Source organism: Clupea harengus, unplaced genomic scaffold (assembly GCF_900700415.2).
Source record: "Clupea harengus unplaced genomic scaffold, Ch_v2.0.2, whole genome shotgun sequence".
NCBI classification, from domain to species: Eukaryota; Metazoa; Chordata; class Actinopteri; order Clupeiformes; family Clupeidae; genus Clupea; species Clupea harengus.
Window position 1 is genome coordinate 141866 of NW_024879593.1, and position 17539 is coordinate 159404.

At 41.2% G+C, this 17539-nt stretch overlaps 1 protein-coding gene across 1 annotated transcript; it reads left to right on the forward strand.

The window, feature by feature from the left end:
* The first annotated feature begins 1192 nt into the window (after window positions 1-1192).
* On the forward strand, window positions 1193-16395 carry LOC122129127 (UBX domain-containing protein 6-like). Its single transcript, XM_042704171.1, has 11 exons — window positions 1193-1378; window positions 6848-7005; window positions 7099-7148; window positions 7248-7376; window positions 7537-7634; window positions 10053-10128; window positions 10231-10315; window positions 10657-10876; window positions 11040-11170; window positions 13613-13761; window positions 16207-16395. The coding sequence occupies exons 1-11, from the start codon at window positions 1296-1298 to the stop codon at window positions 16393-16395; spliced, it is 1368 nt and encodes a 455-aa protein (XP_042560105.1). The 5' UTR covers window positions 1193-1295.
* Window positions 16396-17539: the final 1144 nt, after the last annotated feature.

Genomic DNA, 17539 nt, shown 5'->3' on the forward strand with positions numbered 1-17539 from the left:
ACCCCATTCATTCTCTCATAGGGATTTTCTTTTTAAAACCGAAACGTGCAAACATGTTGGTGTTCTTGTTGAAACTGCACCCATACCCCTCGAGAGAGAGAAAATATAGCCTGTGTTGCAGGGAAATACCACTGGTAACTAAACTGGATAGAAATTCACAGACACTCAGGAGATCAGTCCTACCCAGAAGCTAGTGGTGAAGAAACCAAAGTCGTCAGCCAGAAGTGTATGCAAATCTACAGTTGTATCAAGCCTACACAAGTGATATTCTTTATCATTTTAAAATAAGATACACCATTATCCATTCTACAGAGCAATGTATACTGAATCACTGTAAACTTAGACTGAACATTTATAATGTTTATTCATTTGTTTTAGGATCCCTGCCTGACCCAGTCGTATGAAGGACTCATGTTGTTCATGTCTTTAGGTTTCTTAGCTAGAATTAAGGTTAAGAAGCAGAATTCCTGAGTATTCTGTGTTCTGCCTTATGTGACTTGACCTGGTCTATGTGTGAGTCTAGCAAAGCGAAGGGAGAGAATCAGAAACATGGCAGATTAATTAATACACATATCAGGATAAGCAGGCTAGCATACATGTGACAAATGTACACGATACATTTAATTAAAATGTACAAAAGCATTTAGTAGCAGCAAGTCAGACAAATTTGACTACCTCTTTTCAGATACTCATGTTTTTCAAGGGCTCAAGCCATAATCAATTCCACTACGTTCAGCATGTTGCTTCAGGATCAGGGAAAGGAGGGCTGATTGACTGCTTTGCTCAAGTATCAACAACCTTTCACCATAATCACGGACTGCATCATTTAAATCAAACGAAGCACAGAGAAAGACATAACCAGCCCAATATTTTCGTATAACGGGACACTTCAGTGGCCGTTATCTTCTTTTGAAATGAAGGGCAGATCAAAGGGTTTTAAAAAAGTTTATCAAAGTTTATACATGAGATGACACTGAAAGGCCTGATGAGTTTAACACCTAGAGCAGTCTTTTAGTAAAGCTGTTTTGTTTTTTCTAAGAATTACAAAATAGGTTTTTTCTTTAATTATTATTGATTGATTCATTTTTTTTCTTAAGATTATTAGCAATTAGAATGTACAGATGGTTCACACCTCAATCCAGTAGATGGCGTTAATGCGCTAAACCAAGTTGTAAACCACCATAAAATCCAACAGAAGAAGAAGAGGGAGGAGAAGAAGAAGAAGATTACAGTAGATTACGCTGGTCCTGACATACAATTTGGACGTTGAGCTAACGTACCAACCTACATTCACTATGAAAAAATTTCTGGATGATATCAAGAAAGATGTCAAATTTAAAACAGCTGGACCTGGGAAGAAACTTACCGAAGACAGCAGGTAACAGCAGGCGCATTCCCTATCCTCAATGAGAAGTTCCCTTCATAACATTGACCAGCTGGATGTTTGTTTTAGTTAGCGTTAGCCATATGGCTCACGAAATATCGATAACGTCACTGTTTTACTGCTTATTGATAGTTGTGTTGTCGCCTCAGGAGTCACATAATGCTGCTAATTCGGCGCGTTGAGATTCATTAATCAAAGCCAGCCTTCATATTGAAATGATTTGAAAAAGATGTTTGCTAGTTAGCGATAGCGAGCTTGCTGGTTAGGTATCAAATTAATTGCTGTTCTACCCACTGTGAAGAAACATTGCTTTTTCACTGGACTGTATTTTGGGAATGTTAACGTTAACGTTTGCTAATTTGCAATTTGCTAGGGTTAATCATGTTAGACTTGTCGTTTACCAGGCATTCAGGCCAGAACATTTTCAGTGGATTGTCAAGTGAGGTCCAGCAAAATGTTGGGGCGGCACTCCAAAAAGTAACACCTAAAAACATAATGCACAGGCCTGTCGTCCCCTAAACGGTATTACTTAGCCTGTCAAAGATAAGGTGATGCATTACAAATAATAGTAGGACCATTTCTGTGTCTGCTTTTTGAAGCTGCAAACTTCTATAGTCGAGTAAGAAAATTAGCCAACGGTGTCTCCAGTTTAATTACATAAACTGGAGACACTATTCAAGTATGCTGCCTTGACTTTGAGTGTTTCTTTTGGTCCTTTTCATCGGCATCACTAGGCCTCCCTTATTTTACAGTCATTTTGTCAACGTGCTTTAGTGGAGTCCTCTCCTCTGAGTGTTTGATAGTGAATGTTTGGTGTATATGGATATCAGAGTTTCTGAAAAACTGCCCCCCACCTATGTTTTGATGCAGAGCTGAATGCGTACAAGGATGGATTGCATTAGATCAAAATACCTCCCCACCTCTGGACTGCTGCCATCTATGCTGTTCACACAGACGTTCAGAGAATGGGCAGCACAAACTTCTTTGCTTCAAGTGCACCTGCAGTCCATTGTATAGTGAATGTGTCCAGTCGCAAAAACCTTCCACAAATATTGACCATGAAATTGACATTTGCCCTTTTGGCTGGCCTACGTCATTACGGCATTATGTGATTTTAATCGGCTAATTTACCAAACATCAAACAGTGTCATAATCATACTACATTTTCAAAATCACATTTACTCCATTATTGTAAAACAATACTTTATGTAACAGTGGAGTTTTGGTGCTATTGGTTTAGGAGTCACCTCTAGTTGGCATTAGGAAAGAGCTGCTTAGCTTCCCTCTCAGTTCGGAGGAGTTAAACCAGCGGTAGGTTGTTTACAGAATATACTCGCATGCCGTTATTTTAGAATCTTTCACACAGAGGTGTCATGCATTTTTTTTCTAAACGATGTAGTTCGAGTCGGTCTTTTTAAGGCATTTAGCATCAGTTTTTACACGTGTGAATTAATAATGTCTTGCGAGGGCTGTGTAAAGACCAACCCATGCTGCCGTGCTACAGATTCCAACCTGTGTTTTATTGTCACTCATCAATTATTGAAGCTTAAGATATTGTTATGAACGTTGTATGTCTGAAGTAGCTTATAAAACAGAAAAAAATGAAAAATAAAACTGCAAATGTGGCTAGGCAGAGCATACATTATGCCAATGTATCACAATTCTCTCAATATTTTCACATAATTGCTGTATAAATGTAACTTTGGTGGACTGTGCACGAGACCTCTCACGAGAACTGTGTAATGCTTTACGGCACCACGTCACACACCGACAACTATGGTTCAGACCCTTTAGCTGGCTATAAGAAGAAGCTAGCTCGGTATTCTTAGTATGGACAACATTGCAGAGGCGGCAAAGAGACCGAAGAGGATGTTAGTAGAAGCAAGGAAGAAAAAAACAGAGTGACCGAGCAAGAGATCGTACAACAGTAAATCTCAGACTGGCTTTTACTTGTAGGCGAGAGGTAAAAGAGATAAAAGGATGTAAGACAGATGCCGAACTGGACTTTTGACTTTTGGACTAGCAATGACTTGGGTTGCTATGTCTTGGGTTGTTGTACTTGCTTGATGTTGTTGCAAAGTTGTTGGCTCTCAACTTTTTTTTATCATAAGCCTAGTCAGCCAATTTTGACAGTGGTTAAGCAGCTAACTTGCTAGATAACACACATTTTTTACTTTGTAAACTTTTAGCCTCTGTGTGGACAGCACAACATTTGTGACCTCAGAGAGGGGAGCAACATTGATGAAGTGTACAGCAGTTACTCTGAGAAAAAGAACAACAATGAATTAGAAGATTGAAATTCAGACCCAGATTATAATTTGAATGCTGACTCGCTAGCCAAGGGTCAGTGGATGAGATGCGTGTTTGAGGAAGAGGTGGAGTATTTTGCAATCCAAAGACAATGGAGGGATTTACAGATAAATGACCTAAAATACCAGTTGTATCATACACTATGGACAAATGTTTTCGGACGCCTGACCATTACACCAACAGGGACTGTAATGACATTGTATTTAAATACATATACTTTAATATGGAGTTGGTCCCCCTTTTGCAGCTATAACAGCTTCCAGTCTTCTTGGAAGGCTTTCCACAAGATTTTGGAGTGTTTCTGTGGGAATAGGTGCCCATTCATTCTGTAGATCATTTACGAGGTCAGGCACTGATGTTGGACGAGAAGGCCTGGCTCGCAATATCCGTTCCAGTTCATCCCAAAGGTGCTTAATGGGGTTGAGGCCAGGGCTCTGTGCAGGCCAGTCAAATTCTTCCACACCATGTCTTTAACGGGCAGGGGAAATCATTGCAGACCCCTCACACCCTGGACATAATCTGTTCCAACTCCTCCCCTCTGGCAGGCGCTACAGATCTCTGCACACCAAAACCACCAGACACAGGAACAGTTTCTTCCCCCTTGCCGTCACTCTAATGAACAGTTGACTACAAATTATCGTTTTATATATTATATTTATTTATTTTATCCTAAACTGTTGTGTTATACTGTATATTTTTAGTGTAAGTTCATTGAGAGCCACTAAACCCGGGAGTCAAATTCCTTGTATGTGTAAACGTACTTGGCCAATGAACACGATTCTGATTCTGATTCTGATTTATAGTCCTTGCTGTGTGCACTGGGGCACAGTCATGTTGGAATAGAAAAGGGCCTTCCCCAAACTGTTGCCACAAAGTTGGAAGCATAGCATTGTCCAAAATGTCTTGGTATGCTGAAGCATTAAGATTGCCCTTCACTGGAGATAAGGGGCCTAGCCCAAACCCTGAAACACAGGTGCGGCCAAATACCACTGTGTCCATACAGTGTATTTCATACTTTATCATACTTGAAACTTTCAATACGAAATATTAAGTAATTATAAGTCACTTCAATTAAGTTTAAAACAAATATAATATAATAATATTGAAATATTAGTAATATAAATGTTAATCTTACAGTAACTTTCAAAATAGCCAAATACTTGTGAGTTGCTACATGAAGGCAGCCATTTTGGATATAGCATTCAAAGCCCACCACTGCCCACAGTTCACCTGCAGTGCACGGATAATCCACTAGAGGGCAAAAGACATTATAGATGGCCAACAGCAGGTTTTTCAGAAGAGTATTGATCATGATGACATAGACATCTGATGAACAACAGGTGTTATAGTGTTAAGTATGACAAACATGCCATGCGTGCGGTAAGCGGAAGAGAGTGCACTTACATTCATATTGGTAACAGCGATTAGAGGAGGCCAAAAGTTGTTGCTGTATTGGTAAACCGATAGAACATACAATCTCTCCCAAGAATTATAAAATGCTCCGCCCTTAAGATGTGATGGTTAAGCCATATTTCATGGTTCTGTGAAGACACAGTAAACAGTAGTTTTAAGTGATGTGCTGTTACTTACCTTTCCCATTTTTCCCCCTACCAATCTTTTGAATCAATAAACCAAGGTTATTTACTGAAACAGCACCTAATAGTAATTAATATGCCTAACTGACTTAAACATGAAATTAGTCATCTGTGCTTGCATTTAACTTTAACAACATTGACAATTGACAACAGCTGTGTAAGCAGTAGGGAAACAAAATATGCATATTAAAATGCAACAATGAACAACTAGGCTTAGCTATTTTGAAACCGAACAGGTGAATTGGGCCTTGCAAACTATAACAAAGATACACAGTTGCTCTACAACTTTTTGACATTGCTACTCATTACCGCTTTGTAGTTCATCTTCCCCAAATGTACGTCTACGAAATGTAGCCTGTGATTTGCATTTAAAACGACGGATTCTATGATGTCACCTTTTTTCTGGCCAATGAAAAAACACTTGTTCACCTTTCATACCTGCTGTTTCCAAGGGCTTTAACTGGAATACAACACTAAACTACAAAACATTTGTGATGGCAATGCAGAAATTTGAGAATGAATGTAACTGCTCGAGAGCTCAAATACTGTAAGCAACCTCTAGCTGCCTCTAAACAGATTCTGGTGAGCCAAGGGAATGTCTTATATTCTGATGGTCCAATGCACTACAGTGTTTGTAGAGCGGTCGCAAGGCACAAGAGGAGGCTTATCCATTCTGAAGGTCAAGGCTATCAGGAGCCACAAGGACTGTATGGTAGTCTATGAAGCTGAATTGATATCGTGATTGCTTATTAGTTTAGCTTTTTAAATCAATTTTAAGTACAAGTTGTACAAGTAGGCCTACAAATTGTATGTTCAAATAATTGTAACCTAACTAAATCTATATGTGGTGTACAATGAAATGATAATGACACATGAAGGTAGCATATTACTGATGTATATAAATGACACCCGTTTCACATGGCCTGCGTTGCGTGTGCCTGGCGGCTGTGTTGCAGTACTGCTGCATCCCGGTTGCGTGTGCCTGACGTGGCGGCTGTGTTGCAGTACTGCTGCCTCCCGGTTGCGTGTGTTGATTCTCACCGCCAACATTTCTGCTGCTGCACTTCAACTGCCAGCCCTATTGTTCTGCATTAACCTTTGCTAACGGCTGTCAATGCACAGTCAGTTTGGCATCATACATTGGTGAGGAGTAGAGTAGATGAGTGACGAGCAGTAAGTTGACCCATTGGAACCATAAATCAGTCCCGTGACATATTACCCTCATTCAGAGCGAGGGGAAGAGGGAGGGAGCGCAACAGAACACTACTGCTGATCACCTCATGTTCTGTTAACTAAGCCTACATTGCTAAAACGGTTCAAATATAGAATATTTATATTTCCGTCATGTCTGAACGCATGCATCGAAACTGCAGTGAAAGCTGTCAGTTATGTAATGTTGCTGGTATGACTATCAAAACATGGCTTTACTGTATTTTTGATGACAACCGCTTACCTCATGACTACCTCACGTGTGAAAAATATGTTCCATGCCTAAAAATAAATAAACTAAGCACTTGTAACAAGATGTATGTTCTGATGTTCCGTATCTCCTTGGTAGCTCTAAACCCCACGTGGTGCAGAGCAGTTCCAAGCAGCAGCAGCACCGTTCCCGGCCCACCGAGGGGGCACAGAGAGCTGGAGCTGCAGCGCTGGCCAGAATAGATCAACACCAGAAGCCAAAGGGATACACATCGCAGGATGTCATTCGAAATCAGGGTGAGATTCCAGGGGAACCATGCCACTAACCATACCACTTGTACACCTCTAATATCATCTCAGTGCACTTAACTCTGCACATGTCTCTTTCAGTCAAGCGAGAGTTGGAGGCAGAGGCAGAGGCTACAGCAGCTACTCATGAGGCAAGCAAAACATTTCAAAAGTATAGAAGTATAGAGAACATAAACCTCATATAACCATACTATTAAGTACAATAATATATGGTCTTCTCTGTCCAATAGAGCTGTAAAGTTCCAGTCGTCGATGCTGTCTCTCATTCTGTTCCTGGGATTTATTTCACATGCCCTCTGACTGGGTCCATGCTAACCAAGATCGAAAGAGAGCCTTGCATTAAAGAAGCTATTCTCATGGTATGTCTGAAAGTAATGAACTGAACAGGACATATTGACATCTTAACTACTTTTCTGATTTTAAGAAATTTTATTTAGTCTCCCGGTAACATTCAGCTTTGCTGTGTCTTCAATGTAGTCATACAGACATGTGAAACTGTCGTGAAATCTGTCTCCACAGAAATTCGCAGAGGATCCAGTTGAAGCTTCCATCATGATGATTCACACTTTCAACAAAGACCAGGAGAAGGTCAAAGGAGCTGTGGACATCATCAGCAAGTAAGAGCAGATAAAGTCCCAGTTTAAATCATCAGCAAGTAGGAGCAGATAAAGAGTTTAAATCATCAAGTAGGAGCAGATAAAGTTTAAATCATCAGTGAGTAGGAGCAGATAAAGTCCCAGTGTTTTTAGTCATGTCATAAGAGAAGCTATATTTGTCAGGCGTGAAATGGAAACCCACCACAGTTGAACAGCAACAACAAATTCCGAGAACTGCATCATGCTGCAATAAGGAAGAACAGTAGGCTATTACCCCCAAAGAGATGTGAAATGATTTATACATTATCTGTTCAATTGAGCCATATGTTATTGGGACCTGGAAAGAACTAACTCCAACTCAAGAGTGTAGCCTTTATTAAGTGGAGCAGTGGGCTTTTGTTTTTGGGGTAACAGGCTTAGCTTTGGCTAACGTACCTAGCCAGCCATGCATCTAGCTAACAATGACAGAGTATACAAAACATCTGGTTTATAATTTGCAAACAGTGAAACACTATACATATCCAAAAGCTGACCTTACACTGACCTACTCGTTGTCCCTTGCCATTGTCAAAGTTAGATGTTGAGTTTGTCTTGAGCTCCTTCGTGTAGGTTGTGTCCTCAATCTGGCCACTCATGGCAGGGGATGACAACGCTCTCCAATATTTAGAATTTGGACTGCAGTACCCATTTGAAATGCTTGGTGTCAGTGCTGCATATTGCTCATGGAAATGATCATTTTGTCAGGGAATGAAAAGGCTTGAAGGTTGATATCAATGTTATTACTAGGCTACATTTGTGAGAAATGATATAAAAGATTCTTTAGATTTGAGTTGAGTTTCATCCTGTATTGTGCTTGTGTCATCCTGTATACATCGTGATATATGTTTTTTAGATAATACATACGTATGCTGCATGGGCGGGTCATGTGAGCATTTGTTCATGGATTCTCTGGTGTTCTCTGGGGGGGGGGGGGGGGGGGGGGGGGGGGGTAGATTCATGTATTTGATGATTGCACATGGATCACAGTAGTTTTATTGTTCTAATATTCCCGAGAAAGACACTGCTTCCAGCTAGCATAGTGATAGTGACAGAAACCCATGACCCTGAGATTAAGAGCTAGCATAGTCATAGTCATAGTGACAGAAACCCATGACCCTGAGATTAAGAGCTAGCATAGTCATAGTCATAGTGACAGAAACCCATGACCCTGAGATTAAGAGCTAGCATAGTGATAGTGATAGTGACAGAAACCCATGACCCTGAGATTAAGAGCTAGCATAGTGATAGTCATAGTGACAGAAACCCATGACCCTGAGATTAAGAGCTAGCATAGTGACAGTGACAGAAACCCATGACCCTGAGATTAAGAGCTAGCATAGTGATAGTCATAGTGACAGAAACCCATGACCCTGAGATTAAGAGCTAGCATAGTGATAGTCATAGTGACAGAAACCCATGACCCTGAGATTAAGAGCTAGCATAGTGATAGTCATAGTGACAGAAACCCATGACCCTGAGATTAAGAGCTAGCATAGTGATAGTCATAGTGACAGAAACCCATGACCCTGAGATTAAGAGCTAGCATAGTGATAGTCATAGTGACAGAAACCCATGACCCTGAGATTAAGAGCTAGCATAGTGATAGTCATAGTGACAGAAACCCATGACCCTGAGATTAAGAGCTCCATGCTCTACTGTCTGAGCTAGGATGACATCATGGTTGTTCCATTCAATGACTAAATATCCGCGTACCGTAATGTCCTGAATATTAATCACGGCTTATAGATTGATTTTTCTTAACATTTCTGCAGCCCTGCGGTTAATATTCGGGTGTGGCCTATCCATGGGAATGCATTTTTTTATTTACGTGCACAGTAACTCTGCCAGGTAGAATGGGTCTCTCTCTCTCTCTTTCACGTACAAATCTGATTAATGTATCAGATAAAAACAACATGGGATGTTGTCAGTGTCATCATGTCTTCCATCTGAGCACAGATGGCAGGTAATCGGGCGCCATCTTGCAGCCTTTCACCACCAACACTCCAAAGTTCAAAGTGCCATTGGTGAGCCTATCTCTCCAATTCACCGATCGCTAAGCCCCACCTCTCGAATGCAGGCGAGCCAATGCCAGCTCAGTCCCAGCTGCACTCAGATATCTAGAACTTGCTACTCCATAGAGTGGCATCAGAACTCATGATTTTTCTCTGGTTTTATGAGGGCCTGTTTTGTCTGAGTTCAGAAGCTAAACGTTGTTAGTCAGTAGTGTTGTTTCATCTGGCTTCATGAACAGGTAGAGACAGGTCATTGACATAGCATAGGAATGAAAATGAATGCAATGCTTCCTCATTACAGAGCCGTTTCACAATTGCCACTTCATGAGTGACTTCATCACTTTTCACCAAGTGCCATTAAACAGTTTACATTGTCTTGTGTGCTCAGGTACATTGACAACATCTGTAAGAATCCTACAGAGGAGAAATACAGGAAGATCAAAGTTAGCAACAAGATCTTTCAGGTAAGTTTGGCGAAGGCAAAGGGGCATGTTTGTTGGAGATTGGAGAGAGTTTTTGATTAGCATGGGCATTACTTCATTGAGTTCTGTTTATGATCTGTTCAGGAGAGAGTTAGCTGTGTAGAGGGTTGTCTGGAGTACCTGCAGGCATTGGGCTTTGAGAGAACCATGCTACCAATAGATGGACAAGGTGAGACTATTTTATACACCACATTGAGAAATATAGCAAAGCATAACAATAAAAGCAAGTAGAATTAAAATAGCATGTACCAAAAGATACAGATCATAATGCTTAAAACCAGTTATAAATATCTGCAGTTCAATTCACTATTATTTATCTTCTTATCTTTATACATCATGTTGTCTGGTGGAGGTGCGGCAGGCCTAGAGCCTAGCAGGTTTTACCACCTACCTGTTCACACTAAAGGCTATAATCATGTAAACAGGTTTCATGGATATGTTCAGTGAAGTGATGTATTGATACACTGTTGATGTATCAATTCCATGACCTCCATGTCCTGCTTGCTCCAGACGACGGTGAGGAGTTCCTGCGGCTGGCCGAGCAGGATGTCAGCTCCCTGGAGCAGCTGGAGGAGAGGAGGGACCAGCTGAAGAAAGGAGAGCCAGTCAGGGCTCAACTCGACCGCCAGCCGCAGGCCTTCAGACCGTCTTCCAATGCTACACACTTTGATCTGCCCATAGACTTTTATAACCTAACACTAGAGGACCTTAAAAGAGAGCAGCAACTCAAGTGAGTCTGAGTCTGAGTCTGGAGCTGTGTGGACGTAGTGCTTTTCTCAATGACATGATCGCTTGTTTCTTCAGTCAAATGAATGAATGGGTGGGTGCAGTGATGTGGAGATGTGGTAATGGCGATGTTAAAACCATGTGTGCTTGTATGTGATTGTGTTTAGGAGCGAGATTGTGGAGAGGAATGCCATGTTACGAACAAAAGCCATGCGTGAGAGGGAGGAGCAGAGAGAGAGAAGGAAATACAACTATACCCTTCTAAGAGTGCGGCTGCCAGATGGAGTTCTTCTACAGGGTAACAATTCCCATTGAGAGGCAGTTGGTCTGTTCATAGTTTTCAGTCAAGTGACTACAATGGGTACCTGGCGGGCAAAAAGAACAGCGAAGATGTCGACCAACAGTGGACATCTTCGAGCAGTGCAGCCTACTCAATTACGATCGCCATCAACCACAGATAAAACCACAATAGCCAGACAGAGATATCTAGAAAAAAATAACATTTTGGGAACTTGGGTTATTTCTATAACGTCGTCGTAGTCCCTGCCTGAGCTCCAGTTGACGATATTTACATCTATCTAATAGAAAATCCATCCCCCTACACATCTCAAAAACTGAAAGCCTACAAAAGCACAGATAGTAATTTAATTTTCAGAAGTGGATGGGTTCACAACGCTGTCGTCTGGAAGGTGAAAACAAAAAACATCTTCATAATCAGAGCAAAGATGATTGCCATTTAATAGCTAGCTACCTGCTGTTAGCTAGCAGCCTTTAGCCTACCCAACCCTGTTCTTTATCATTTGACACAATTTCCTGGTTTAAACAAGTACAAACACCTGGTCTGGCGAATGACAACTGAAATTATCTTCCCATATATTTTATACTGGCATTGTAGTATTACCAGTTGGATGACAAATATAGAAAAATATACAAAGCAGTAAATTAAGTGAGTTTTACTGCAATTGAACTATTTAGCGGGCTTGTTTGCAAGATCATGAGGGGATTTATTGGCCTCATTCATGCACTGCACAGTGTCACTCATGGCCTCCATAACTTAAGCTATTTAGATTTCCATATGATTGTGTTGTCGATAGATCATGATAAAGATTCAATAATAACTGATACCATTAACTTACTCCGCAGTGGAAAAGCACGATTGATCCACAATGTTAAGTGGGTTGTGTTGTGTGTTTAAGGATGAGTTGATGGGGTTTTAGATTCTTGAATTGGGATCTGTGCATTCTTCTCGGCTCAATTATAGTCCCGTCCCCCATTTAAATATTTGAACTGTATCCCTCCACTTCTGTACAGTACATATTGTTGCCCCTTCTGCCGTGCACGGAATGATATTAAGATTATTCCACATCACTGCTTAAGTGTCACAGGATCTATGAAATTAAGTTTCTATGTTAGTGGTGGTTCTTGAGTTTTTATTAGCAGATAATCGCTTAGAAGAAGAAGAAGAAGCAACAGCCTAGGAAAAAACGATATAGTGCTTTCCTTTGCAAGCATTATAATTCAAATGTTACCAGGTGCTTTTTGGAGGCACTGCTTTTGTTGAAAGTTTTGCAGTACTCCCGTGAGGCAGAGGATCTATGGGGTGGACAAAACTACTTCCTTGTGAAATGCTTGTGTGGGTATACAACTTGCTAGAGTACGTCATAGAACGTGGCGCGTTTGACTCCTCATTTGTTAAGAGTTCTAAACCGCTGCTCGTGGAGTTCAAGGGCGTAGCTGCTGAAGTCATGCCTGAGGCAAAATTGATAAAAAAAAATATTAAATTATTTAAAAAGAGGACCCTTCCACCATTGCAACAGTAGAGCCAATTAGTGTATACATTTGATACGGATGGGTCAATGATTGGTTGACTGTTCTGACGTGTATTGTAATGATGAGTCATGGTGTCTGTTCACACTTGACTTGAATGCCTTAAAGATGGGGTCGGTGATTCCGGCAAACGCTTGTTGATATTCAAACTCAACAGCCAATGAAATTGCAGCTCTCCCTTCTGTGCTCCTGAAGCAACGTGTTGATTGGCTGGAATTGTTTATGGCTCAGTCTGATACACTGGTGTTTGTGCACAGACCAGGGTCTAGGAAACAAACAAACAGTGCACACACAGAACGGAGAGCCAGAGGACCGGAGGGAACAATTTGCTGAATTTGAAGTCAAACTTTCTAGATGGAAATGCAGGACTCTGCGCAAAAGACTGTGGCACAAGACAACATTTGATTGAGGAGTGCAGGTGCTGGCAGGAAGAAACTGATCCGTGTGTGGGGCTAGGAGAAGGAAATGTGTAGGGGGACAGCCACAAAATACAAATATAGTTATAAGATGAAAACTAAATATCCCATGTTACAGAAACAGGTTTATACGCATGGCACATTGTCATTGGAGGAGACAGGAATGGGACAAAATGTAGCGTATGTTTGCCTAACACATGACCAAGTCACTGAAATTAAAGGCGCCATCCTCAATTCTGGCCTAAGGTTGTTGATATTTGAGCTCAACAACCTATCAAATGACAGCCCTCCCTTCCATGCTCCTGAAGCCGTGTGCTGATTGGCCGGGCTACTGAGCCTCAGTCTGAGGCACTTTATCACAATCCCATGTACAGAGGCCTGAGCAGAAAACAACTGCTTGAATTATCTTCCATTTGTTAGTCAGGGTAAAGATAAAGCTGTTGTGGTTAGTGTTGTGGTGTCCTTGTGCCAGTATTCACTATGCTATGTGTTTCTAGGTACCTTCCTGGCTCGAGAAAGGGTTGCTGCACTTTACCAGTTTGTGCGGCAGTCGCTGGTGGACGGCTGGCAGCCGTTTGAGCTGGTGGTTCCTGGTGGGCGGAAGCTGAAGGAAGATGAGGACGTACCACTCAATGAGTGTAATCTGGTAAGAAAACAAGGCGCTCACACAAGTTAAGTTAAGGTGGATTTAGTGTTCCACTGCAAGTGCACAGAACAGGCCACAGCCTATTGGACAGTCCTATGTGTTTTAATGTCTTTGTACGTTAGGAAGAAATTGTTAGGTGAAAATTCACCCTAGTTACCTCAGGACTCCGCAGCTGTAGATCAGTATATTTATTCAATTGCAATTGGGCTCACCCCCAGCACAAGGCTGAAAGTGAAGCAATAATAAACACATCGCACAAGGTTTATATAGACAGAAGTTAGCGTTCAGCAGAGATAACCACGTGGTGGATTTCTGACGTCCGAGGCAAGGATGGAAGTTTTGCAAGGTCGGAAGAAGCACAGTTTGACCCTTCTTATCACTTCTGGTCTAAACATGCTCTTGTACATATGCAGACTAAGTGGCACCTAATAATCTAAGTTACACACACACACACGAGCAGACAAGCCATTTCATAAGCACATGATTCATACATTCTTAAGTAATTAACAGTGTTTGCAAATGATCTCCATCAGAAATAATGTAGACAGTAAAGTGCACTTGAAGGTATGCAGTGAGTGCAACACTGGACACCCAGAAACCTGTTGATGATGCAACAGCTTGCAGTCACTTACAGATAGACCAACAATCCCCTAAAATATATTTTTAAAATCACTTTCATGTTAATGTTTAAAATGCTTGCCAGTACAAGACAGTGGTGTCATTAAACACAATGTTAGAGATCAGGTAATCTTATATGAAGAGTGCTTCTGATAGTGGCCAGGAGGACTGGGACATCTGATGGCAGGGTTGCACACCAAGGCAGGGGATAGCACAAGGATATCTGACAGCAGTGAGGTAGACCAGTGCATCTCACAGTCGTGCAAAATTACAGCTTTGTGTTCAGACTTAGCACTAGAGAGTAAACGAGTGAGTTACACTGCAGGCCATGAGAGTAGTGTTGCAGTCCAGACCAGACCAGACCATAGTAGTGTTGCAGTCCAGACCAGACCAGACCATGTGAGAGTAGTGTTGCAGTCCAGACCAGTCCAGACCATATGAGAGTAGTGTTGCAGACCAGTCCAGATGAGAGTAGCAGGGGTGGACAAATCCCAGCCCCGGGATGCGGTTGTCCCGTGTCAGTATCATATATATAGATATATATGCACACATTATTCCACTTACACCATGGTTGCCACACTTGTGTTTTTTTCAAGTGGATATAATTTCATGTTTCCATTGCAGTGTATAATATCTAATATATGGGATGTAGGCGTACAATAAGTACTAATCATTAGTCAATGAATTATCTACGTATTTAGGATGGCTGCTATTTAGGGTTTAGGGTTCACTTGTACTGGTGAACACGATTATCAAAAGCCACAGTGCGTAGTGTGTGGTGAAGTGCTTGCTTCAGTTGTGGGTGACAGGAGTAACCCAAAGGTCTGGTAAAGATGGCAGACGCTAAAGGCAATATATCGCATGATCACGTGTTTACATCAATACTCCTGAAGACCTTCATTTGAGTACTCAAACTTTGAGCTACCTGACAGGCTAACCGCTTACATTATAGTACACCACTCTTACACCTTTAAGTAACTACAGGGTAGTCAAACATGCATGCTGTTTTCACGACCACACCTCCAGAACAAGGGTCGCTGCAATGGAATTGGACAATGTCATGTGATGCTGCAGTTCCAGCACCAATGAAAGTCTGACTACATTTATAACCAGCATCTCAAGCATTCCGCACAGCACATACCAGCCAATATTAGCCAAACTCCCATGTGAACTGGCTTGGCATCCCATTTAGGGGGTGAGATGTAGGGAGTTAATCCCAATGGGAATGATATGATATGAAGAGCTTTTCTGTTAAAGGACCTCAGGCATGGTGTAAAATGAAAGATCGAACAATCCAAAATGAAGGCAATTATTTTGAAAATGTTTCATTCATTTATTTATTCACAGGTATTAGGGGGGCCTTCATAAGTTATGAGAAAAATGGTTTCTACCCATTCATTTGAAATGAGAAGCAGCCTGTGGCCAGGCTGGGGCGATAGCTGTGTATGTGAAACTGACTCACGCACGGATGTATTTGGAGCAGCCTTCTCACTAGGGATTAAGCAATTGTCAACCCTTTTATTTTTTTGGTCACACCACAATTTCCTCATCAGCCGTTTTGTGATGAAACATTAAATTGTTCAGACCTGTTAACAGGGGAGTTGCGCTAAGGGGTTCAGGCCCTGGGCTCTGTAAAGCACTTGAGACCAATTTTATCGTTTTGACACTATATAAATAAAATTGAATTTACAAATTACTAAAGCACAAATGTCTCAATACCATGTCAGGAATGAATATCTGACAATCATTCCATAGTAACCTTGTTGCGTTATCTTAGTTACCCCCCAACATAAGTTTGATCACATCATTTCTTTCTTGCCTTCTCAGGTCCCTTCAGCTGTGGTGACTCTTTCATGGGATGAGGCGGTGTTGGCAGACATTGCAAGCTGCTGGAAGACAGAGAACATCTGTACTGAATCCAGATCTGCTTGGAAAACATCCAGACCCTCAGCTGAATGTATTTTTGTCAGAGCTTCTCCTGACCTTTCCTCAGAAACTCATCAGAGCCTACCCTGAATTTCCATCATTAATCAGTTAACAGTTCCGAGTGGCTTTGGAGGAGTTGCTTATATGGAGGACAAAAGCCCCAATGTCATGCAGTGTTGCACTTTTAATACAATTGTTGTCCGCCATAACACGGGTGCAGAAGAGAGGCAAGTTTGAAACTGCATATTAAGCTTGTATAACAACAACGTTATGAAACTGCATATTAAGCTTGTATACAAAACTGTTAATGGCCGAGATGCAGGTGTTTAATTCCTCCCGTTAACACACAAAAAAGTAGCACTTTCAAAAAGGTAATACTTCAGTCTAACATGAATGTTTGTTGAACACCTTAAGGTTAGCTTGACTTAGCCCCTCAGAGCAGTGAAGATTTATGAACCTGACTGAACCAGCGCAAGGGCTTGGGATTTAGGACACGGCCTACTGAAGGGGTACCTTGACCTTGACTTCAAATAATGGCATGCAAATGGCAAGGCTTGTACCCATCTGGTTACGATAGCTTACCTCTCAATTGGCATTAGCTCGACATTGAGCTCTACTCTGGATGACTATTTGATTTACACTAAAGAATTACTGCCTTACCATTTGTGTTTTAATTCTCCATGGACACACTGCAGTGACTACAGCTAAGCGGTTTAAACTGATGTATGACCATGAATTAAAGGCGATGTTAACGGTTATAACTGATGTATGAGAATGAATTAACAGAAACTGTAAAGGGTTAGAACAGAACTAGTCCAACAGCTTGGTGCTTCACTTCTGTTTGTCCAGGGCCATTGAATTGATTTATTCAAATAGGGTTAAATAGCTCTTAAAAGCATCAGAAAAGACATAGAAACAAAAGCACCCATATAATACATAGGAATGCCAATGCACAAAATATGTGTTTTAATGTAGGAAATGTTCCAAGACGTACAAATTAAAGCGCACCGAATGAGTTTGAAAATTGCAACTGGAATTCTGAAGTCAAAAGAACATTAACCCAACTGCAGATATCAACCTCAGTTGTCCCTTGCTTTTAAATAATGCTTTATTCAAACTCCACAAGAATAATCTGCAATGATGGACACTGCTCTTTAAATACAAGATTTTTTTGTTGTTGTTGTTGTTGGACGGCAATGAAGTAGCCCACCTGTAACCATTATTATTAAAATGT